General features: G+C 45.8%; 1 protein-coding gene across 1 annotated transcript in view; it reads left to right on the top strand.

Moving 5' to 3' along the window:
• Positions 1-1,432: 1,432 nt before the first annotated feature.
• SRGAP1 (SLIT-ROBO Rho GTPase activating protein 1) overlaps positions 1,433-9,908 on the top strand; it is a 105,009-nt gene continuing 96,533 nt past the window's right edge. The window contains exon 1 of the mRNA XM_033163375.1: positions 1,433-1,542. Coding sequence (XP_033019266.1) covers positions 1,476-1,542 — 67 coding nt within the window. The 5' untranslated portion in view covers positions 1,433-1,475. The remainder of the gene's footprint in view (positions 1,543-9,908) is intronic.

Genomic DNA, 9,908 nt, shown 5'->3' with positions numbered 1-9,908 from the left:
GGGTGTGGTCACTTCGCATCGAGACTGTGGTCACATCAGAAGGGAAGCTGCCCGCATCTCAGGTTATATAGAGGGAGCGAAGCTGGGTGGGTGCGATTAACCCTTAAGCCCCCGTATCGCCTTCTAGCAGTTTCAACGGAACCAGCCTGATGAAGTGGCGCTTCCAAGCCAATACTGTAGAATAGAGACAATGCTCCGGCGGTCGCGCGGCAAGGTTGCAAAAGCGTGATCCCCAAACTAAAGCAGCCTTCCCCCTCCCACTTCCAGCCAGACAGCGGCGGATTTAACTTTTCCACGCCAAGATCAAGGGCTCTCCCAACACCTTATCTCTGCCTCGCACCCCTTTCCCTAGCAAAGCCCCGCTCACCATATGCTCCCGGGGCGAGAAACCGGGAGAAGAACCCCCCACCCCACCCCCTCCTCCTCTCGCCCCCCCCCCGCCGCTTCCCCTTTTGCAGCTGCTAGCAATAACCCTCCCTTCTCCTTCCTAGCGGCATCTCGCCCGGCGAAGCGGGCGCTTTGGGCGCAGCCTCCACCGCGAGCCTGGGCAGGGTCCGCTCTCGCTCACCCCGGGAGGCATCCGGGCAGCCTGGCCTGCTAAGCCCCTCCTTCCGCCCACCTGTCATTGGGCAGCGGCTGAGGCGGCCAGGCCCCGATTGGCCGCGAGGGGCGTCGGCTCGGCGCAGGGGAGGGGCGGCAGGAGGAGAACCCGCGAGGCGCTTGGAAGCTCCCGGGCTGGCGGCTTAGTCTCTTGCCTGCGCGCGGCGGCTTCGGGTGGGCATTTCCACGCCAGCAGCTGCGGAGAAAAGGAGGAGAGGGCGGTTGAGGCGGCGAAGGCGTGGTAGCAGCAGCAGCGGCTGCGGCGGCCCAAGGGGCTTGGCTCCGGAGAGAGCGGGAAGGCGGAGAAGCCATTAGGGGGGAGCGAGAACTTTTGTTTCGGAGCAGCCCGGCGGCGGCGGCGGCACAAGGAGCCGTTCTGAGGCGCCCCCTGCCACAGTCCCGCCTGCTTGGCTCTCGCTGCTCTCGCGGCCGCAGGAGAAATTTCTGGTCCGCAGGCGAAATTTCGCCGCCTCGGGTCCCGCGATGCTGCGAGCGGCCGTCCCGGATCTGGCTCGGACTGAGTGAAAGGCAACGGCCGCAGGAAGAGAGGAGCGAGGGATTTGCCGAGACTCGAAGGGAAGGGCTGGTCCCGGCCGCTTCGACGTCCAACCTTTAGTTGCTGCTGCCGCGCCCCGGAGATGGTGCCTGCTCCGGGATTAGCCTAAAAGTCCTCTCTCTCTTGCCCTTTCAGCTGCGATCGCCGGCAGCTCTAGCTTGGGACGCGCAGCGAAGTCGCTCGCCCGTCCTTCCCACCTCCAGGAAGATCTCTGCTGTAAGCGCCGCAATTACGAATTGTGCCGCGCGAAACTCTGCCGAGTGTTTTCCACCCACCCACCCACCTATCCTCGCTCTGAAAGAAGAACCGGGCGGATAATATGTCAACCCCGAGCAGATTCAAGAAGGACAAGGAGATCGTGGCCGAATATGAAAGTCAAGTGAAAGGTAAGAAGTCTGGGGTGGCCGTCGGGGTGGGACAGTGAAGCCTCCTCCTTTCAGACCCTCCTCACCTGGGTTGGTTTTTACCCTGCCTTAACTCCAGCGCAAGGAGGCGAGCGCACATCTTTTCATTCCGAGTAATTACCCCCCCACCCCAAAAAATACTGGCATCCTCAGATTATAACGGAGGTTATAATCCTGGCGAAATCCGCCCCCCCTCCCCAATCGAAAGGGGTTTTAAAGGGTGGGGGAAAGTCCACCTTTGTACCGCTCAGGCCACTCACTGATTTGAGAGTGTGATAAATTGGTAGGCGAGTGTGTGTCATGGGGGATAAGCTTAAACCATTTTAGGTGATCAGTGCCCCAGCTTCCAGCTGAAGACTCATCACAGAGTCATCTGGTTAATAGAGTCACAGTATCCAGTGTGGAAAGGGAAATAGACTTGCACAGCAAGAGGGAAGCTGGGAAACCCGTTTTTTGAATAGCCTTCTCCAGCCCCTCTCTTTCCCAGCCACAGTTAAACTGGAAGTGAGGACTCTTTTCTTTTTTCTTTTTATAAATACTGCTTGATTGCACAGTTTTAACAGCGTAGACTGCAATTGCTACACTTAATTTACGTCCAGGATGCCCTTTGAGGGTGTACTGGACATTGATTTGGCAAAGGGAGGGTTGTAACTGATTGACAGCTCCCATGTATCTGGAATGGCTGGCTTAGACCATGCACCTTCTATTTAATCAGTTACAAATGTTCAGTAGCCTTTTAAAAAGCAGTCTTTTAACAGTAGAAACAATGCTACAACATCCTCCCTGCCTATAATGTACATCATTTCTGTTTTTCCGTGATTGCTTTTTATTTTTATGTCACAGCAGAAGACGTATTTATACAGTCATACATAATATTTTAAGAGTTTCACTTTCCTGTTCTGTAGCTTCATTATATCTGCAGCTTCTGTTTTCTGGCACTTGGCAGCTTTTGAATAAAATGTCTCTTGGAAACAAACAAAATCTTCCTTCTAGAAATATGCTAGTTCATGTTCCTTGTATGTGCTGATTTAAGTTCTTCACTTCATTGGTCGAAAACTAATCTGGGGTATATTGGAGCATACAGATTAATTTGCTCTGGCGTGCGTACATAATAAAAGTTTATATTGCAATTTTGAGTTTGTCCATAGTAATGAAATACCCTTTGTATATGAAATTCCAACATGTGATGTCATAAGGAACTCTGTTTCACATAGTTGGCTTTGGTAGAACTCTGTTGATCTACACCAGGGTTTCCCAAAAGGGTCTCGCTGGGGATGATGGGAACTGTAGTCCAAAAACAGCTGGAAACCCAAGTTTGGGAAACGTTGACCTCTACACTAAGGGTTCTCAGACAAGCAACTGGGTACCTATGGCTATAGTTCCACCCTACTAGCTTTTTAATGTGGAGCAGCAGCCAGAAAAAGACCAGGCATGCATTGTCTTCTGTACAGTCACACATGGCTTTGAAATGTATGACTGGCCTTCCAGTTCTTTGCCAGAACTGTCTCAGAATCTTACGTGACTGTGCTCAGCTTGAAGGATGAGTGCCTAGCTGGTGCCTCCAGAGTATGGGGGTATGAAAACCCCACTTTCTTCAGATATGCAATTGCTGCACAGATTACTGAATCGGATCTCGAAGAAAGCCTTCTTAAACAAAAAGTTTCAATAGGTGGCTAAATATCGCAACGCTAGGAGCCTATCTAGTTTCAGCTGGTAATTGAATCCAGGCCACTTCCACACTCTGTATTTAAAACACTATTATATTGCTTCTGTATCCAGGCAGGGGCGTAGCAAGGGGGGCAGGGGGGCGGGCCGCCCCGAGTTCCGGGGAGGGGGGGTGACACTTTGGCCGGCCCACCCTCACGCCGCCCCGCCGGGCGGGCCCCCCCAAAAACCACTGGGGGGAGGAAGGGAAGCATTCAAGCACCTGCTCTACTCTTTCCCCCCTTTCCGCCGCTTTTTTTCTGTGGGGGTGGGCGGGCCAGCGGTTTTTTCTGCGGGGGGTGGGCCAGCGAGGACGGGGTTTCATGCCAGTGACAAGCGTGACGCCCCCTCCTCGCTGGCCTGCCCCCCGCCAAAAAAAGCCACGGAAAGGGGGAAATTCCCCCTTTCAGCGGCATCCACGTGCGTCGTGACGTCACAACGACATCATGGCACACACGTCGTGCCCCTCCCCCAGGGGGGTGCCTCTGCGCCGCCGCCCCCCAGCAGCGCAGAGGCTTGCTACGCCCCTGTATCCAGGGCAGCTGTCTACCAGCTCCAACTGGTGCGCAGGCTGAGACCCTACCTGCCCGCGAACTGTCTCACCAGAGTGGTGCATGCTCTAGTTATCTCCCGCTTAGACTACTGCAATGCGCTCTACGTGGGGCTACCTTTGAAGGTGACCCGGAAACTACAACTAATCCAGAATGCGGCAGCTAGAGTGGTGACTGGGGGCGGCCACCGAGACCATATAACACCAGTCTTGAAAGACCTACATTGGCTCCCTGTACATTTCCGAGGACAATTCAAAGTGTTGGTGTTGATCTTTAAAGCCCTAAATGGCCTTGGCCCAGCAGGGAGTATCTCTACCCCCATCATTCTGCCCGGACACTGAGGTCCAGTGCTGAGGGCCTTCTGGTGGTTTCCTCACTGTGAGAAGCAAAGCTACAGGGAACCAGGCAGAGGGCCTTCTCTGTAGTGGCTCCCTCCCTGTGGAATGCCCTCCCTTCAGATATCAAAGAGATCAACAACTACCTGACATTTAGAAGACATCTGAAGGCAGCCCTGTTTAGGGAAGTTTTTAATGTGTGGCATTTTAATGTATTTTTAATCTTTGTTGGAAGCCGCCCAGAGTGGCTGGGGAAACCCAGCCAGATGGGCGGAGAACAATTAATAAATTATTATTATTATTATTATTATTATTATTATTATTCAACAGTCGTGCCTTTTCCCCAAAGAACTCTGGTACTGTGGTTTGTTAAGGATGCTCAGAGTTGTTAAGATACCTTTCTACTCCTTGCAAAGTGGTAATCTCTTTTCCTAGGGAACTCTGTAACACAAAATGCCTTGGAGTTCTTGTACAAGCCAAGTGCACCTCTGGGACATAACTATACTCTCAGCAGTGTTTCATCTGAGGAATTCAGTTGCTTGGCAGGGTTATATGGGACAACTATCAGAACACAGAAACAAAGTAGTAGCAGTACTGGAATAGAAATAATTTAAATGGTTGTGTGTATTCTGTTTTGAAACAAATTAAAACTTTAGTGGGAAAAGTATACGTTATTCAGATGAAACAAACATATACAGTTTAATAGGTTTTGTTTTTGCATTTGCTAAACATGGGAAAGAAGAAAAACGTTATAGAGGTACTAAATTCTCTGACAACTAATAACAACACTGAACTACCTATACCACCAAATGATTTTTGGCTTGTGGATTCTGTGAGCATACTAGATTGAACAGACCATTGAAGGCACAGTTGTGTCATCACTTCCAGGCTTATGAAGTCAGAAGAAGACATTTCTTCCCCTGCAGGCTTATGGGGAGAGTTTGACCCAAGGGCTGTTGGTCTGTGGTTGACAATTTTGTATTAGAATGGTTTTAATATGTTATGAATTTTATTGGAAATATTGTGTGTTGCCTTGGGCCAAAGGGTGGTCTAGCAATGTATGTATAATATTTATTATATTAATATACAGTACCAACCTTCCTCCCAAGGAGTAAATAATAATAAAATAACCATACAAGGAAGAGGATTTGGGTTGTCATGTTTTCAGATAACTGGCTATATCGTTGAATTCAGGAATAAGAACAAACGTGGTAAATAAGTTGGTCCAAATAAGTGGTTGCTGGGGCTGTTCTTTGCAGTACACTTTTAACAAACAACAACAGTCTCAAATGTGTAGTTTATCCCAGTGGAAATAATTATCCTATTTTTCCTCAGTTATTTTCCTTACAAAACACATGAAGAATGAGCTCCACTCATGGCTGCAGCATGTAAACATGGCAGTCTAGTTTACTTTTTCTTATATCTGGCCACAAGAAAATAGACATGCTACTCACTTTAGTGCACAGACTGTTTTCGTCACAAAATGAAGTGTTCATTTTGCAGAAATAGCCTTTGTTAATAAAGGACTATGATGATAAATGCCATATCTGGCAAGTGAGATGTGTACAGGGATATGTTTCTGTGCCTTCAACTAAGGCAGGTGGAAAAGTGTATCTTGATCCATGGTTGTGCTAGCCCCTGTTGGACCAGTTGGATATGTAGGGCTGTGCTTTGGGGATAGATGCCCACATCCTGGGGCCGTTAATTGTCTTTGGCTAGATGTGCATGACTGTAGCTGGGTCTAAGCCAAAGTACACAAGGCTGAAGTTGTATGCAGAATTAGAAATGGCATGCTGAACTCTGGATCCGAATGGGTGATGAGACTCATTTTGCCACTCTGCTTCAAGTCAGTCATCTGTGTTTTTCCATGTCCTGGTAAAACTTGAAAAATACTTCAAGAACAACAGCATGGAATCATTGTTAACATGTGACAATTTAATGATATTTAATAATATATAAACAGAGTTCAAAGTCAGTCATTGTGTATGAGATCTACTAGTATTAGAATATGTAAAAGATTATCTGTGTTCTACAGAGGCTGCTAGAGCTTGACTTCGTTCAAGTCTTATATTTTGACTTATTGAAGAAACACCAAAATAATTAGCATGACATGTTGAGAGAATGTGCATTGCAATCCATTAAAACTAGTTGGATAATTTAGTGAGCTGCTTTAGTTGGAGGACTGAGTACAAGGAAATGCCATAGGTCACTGGTGTTTTATTAGTATTTTTTTTAAAAAAAATCTTAGGCTTTAACTGCAGATCGAGGCCTAGCCTAAACTTTTATCTATTAATCTTTACAGGAACCCAACAATTATACTTCTGAAGGCCAATTTATACATTACAGCTGCCATTTGAAAGACGTTTCAGATTACTCCATGTGACAGCTGTTGGCATATATAACAAGCTCTATTTATTCAGTAATTGGAGGTGCTGATTTGGCAGTCTTCTCCAGGTCACTGCAAACTTCCTGAAAAAGAAAGGTTTGTAGTGAATATTGTTAAGTCTACATGGTGAAATGCTGTATTTCACATTTGGTAACGCATTTCAAGGCCGTGTCGGTATGGATGACCATATAATGTGCAAAAAATCCCTAGATTATAATGCTGCTTCTGCATAGCCGTTTCCTGTACTTCCTGATGTAGGAATTATTATCTGGAAGAAACAGGAGCAGTGTAGTTTAGAAATACTTTTCTGACCATGCAGTCTGCACTTGCCATTGTAACCCATCCAGTATCCATGGACCCCATGGACCAGAGCACGCCAGGCACTCCTGTCTTCCACTGCCTCCCGCAGTTTGGTCAGACTCATGTTGGTAGCTTCGAGAACGTTGTCCAGCCATCTCGTCCTCTGTCGTCCCCTTCTCCTTGTGCCCTCAATCTTTCCCAATACCAGGGTCTTTTCCAGGGAGTATTCTTTTCTCATGAGGTGGCCAAAGTACTGGAGCCTCAGCTTCAGGATCTGCCCTTCCAGTGAGCACTCAGGGCTGATTTCCTTAAGAATGAATAGGTTTGATCTTCTTGCAGTCCATGGGACTCTCAAGAGTCTCCTCCAGCACCATAATTCAAAAGCATCAATTCTTCGGCGATCAGCCTTCTTTGTGGTCCAGCTCTCGCTTCCATACATCAGTACTGGGAAAACCATAGCTTTAAGTATACAGACCTTTGTCAGCAAGATGATGTCTCTGCTTTTAAGATGCTGTCCAGGTTTGTCATTGCTTTTCTCCCAAGAAGCAGGTGTCTTTTATTTTTGTGACTGCTGTCACCATCTGCAGTGATCATGGAGCCCAAGAAAGTAAAATCTCTAACTGCCTCCATTTCTTCCGCTTCCATTTGCCAGGAGGTGATGGGACCAGTGGCCATGATCTTAGTTTCTTTGATGTTGAGCTTCAGACCATATTTAGCGCTGTCCTCTTTCACCCTCATTAAAAGGTTCTTTAATTCCTCCTCACTTTCTGCCATCAAGGTTGTGTCATCATCATATCTGAGGTTGTTGATATTTCTTCCGGCAATCTTAATTCCGGCTTGGGATTCATCCAGCCCAGCCTTTCGCACGATGAATTCTGCATATAAGTTAAATAAGCAGGGAGACCATATACAGCCTTGTCGTACTCCTTTCCCAATTTTGAACTAATCAGTTTTTCCATATCCAGTTCTAACTGTAGCTTCTTGTCCCACATAGAGATTTCTCTGGAGACATATCATATGCACTATTAAAGGAATTTGTTTAAATAGCTGGAGTTTGTCTTAACAACAATGGCCAGGTTCTTATGTCAGAGTTGGGCGGTGCAGATGGTTTTTTTCCTGGATTTTTGCCAGATAAGTTGCTTGTAATTGTGCCATCATTGCCAGGCTACCTCAGAATATAGTATTGTGAAACAAGAGAGATAGCAAATTGCCCATTGTCACCCAATTAATTGCCAGCCGTTGATTATCTGAACAAACTTTGGCTTCTCACATACAAACCTAATATTCTAGTCATCGCACCACGATAGTTCTCTCAAACACAAAACACCTACTGCTAAATGATAACACCCAAGAGCTGCATTTCAGAATTCTGAAAATTATGGAAGTGACATTAAAGTATATCACTTTTTATGATCTTGAACATTTACCGGTAGTATTTGCCTAAGCCTCAGTGTAATAATTAATATTTGCTTGAATCTTCCGTGCCCTACTTTTAAAAAGATTTCGTATTAGCAGCAGTTGTTTAGGAAAGAAGTTTTAGCAGAACAAAGTATACGAAATCCATGCTATGTAACTGTCTTCTTCCAAGAATCGCATAGCAGTTGAAAATTTGTTTAAACTATAAGAGAGCTATCATTTTTTCAGGGAAGAAAATAAAATTGTGGTATAGTTAAATTTGGTCAAATGTAGCATGTGTGAGAAGGCAGAAAAAATCCACTTAAGTTTGCAATGGACAGTTTCACATGCAACCTTGAGAAAACATGCAAATTTTCTCCATTAAATGAGTTGCAGGAGTTTCTGTTTCTGCTTGCCCCTCTGAATTGTATTAAGTAATATGCCCATTCATTTAGGCTCCAAAAGAGGTTTGTGTGCCGCATTTCAAAATAGCACACTGGCCTTGTTCTTCTGTGATGCTAAACCATGATGCTAAACCAACTACATGCATGATTAAGAAGAAGCTTAACCAAAGCCTTGGGTCTGCATACTTCTCCTTACAACCCCCATGTGGCCAGCAGAAGGATGTCACCAGTTCTTAGCTTCCACAGTTGTTGTGCTATATGATTTGGAAATCATGGTTTAAACCAAACTAGTTGGTTAAGCAAAGCAAGCCATGTAACCCATTGTTCTGAGTCTGTTTTAAATAACGATCTGTGGTTCATAGGACACACCAAGACAGAATTTGTGGAAAGTGAAATTAAATGTGAGCAAAGTCCTCCTCCTGGCTGTGCAGCAGAAGACTCGGAGGTGGGGAAGGGAATGAGAGCCTGAATTTTTGCTGCGGTCTGTTCTGCTCATGCATGTTACACTATACAGTGGTACCTTGGTTCCCAAACTTAATCCATTCTGGGAGTCTGTTCAACTCCCAAAACCATTCGAAAACCAAGGCACGGCTTCAGATTGGCTGCAGAAGCTTCCTGCACTCAAGCGAAAGCCGCGTCAAATGTTCGACTTCCAAAAAACGTTTGCAAACCGGAACACACACTTCCGGGTTTGTGGTGGTTGGGAGCTGATTTGTTCAACAACTAAGCCGTTTGAGAACCAAGGTACCACTGTACAATTATTTAGTGTTGTGTGTAGCCACAACCACTGGTCAGACATCAAACACAGAAGCTATTTTTCCTTATTCTCACTTTTGGTTGTTTAAAAGGAAGTGCTGATATTTCACACTTGGTTTATACTATACTTCTTAAGCTTGCTTCTCAGAAGTAAACACATATTGTAGGGAGAACATTTGCTAACACTTATTGTAGAAGTGTGAAAGGGAGAGATGTGAATTTCTTTATGGGTGTATTTGGGTGAGAGACACAGCTGCTGTCTCAGCCGTCCAGAGTCTCTGGCTTTTTGCAGCAATAAAATTGTGCTTTATGTTTTCAGATAAATTTGTCCCAAGATATTTAGGATCTCTAGGTGACAGTTTTGGTTTGCAACAAAATTGTAACCAAGAATAACCAACTTGATTCTGTGGGTAGTATTGTGGCAAGAAATATGAATGAGGACAAATCTTTCCTTAATTGTTTGTAAGATGAAATTGAATGTCATCACAAATGATTAAGCAAAACTTACATTTTAATC

Source organism: Lacerta agilis, chromosome 10 (genome assembly GCF_009819535.1).
Source record: "Lacerta agilis isolate rLacAgi1 chromosome 10, rLacAgi1.pri, whole genome shotgun sequence".
In the NCBI taxonomy this organism is placed as follows: Eukaryota; Metazoa; Chordata; class Lepidosauria; order Squamata; family Lacertidae; genus Lacerta; species Lacerta agilis.
This window is presented reverse-complemented; position numbering and strand designations above follow the sequence as displayed.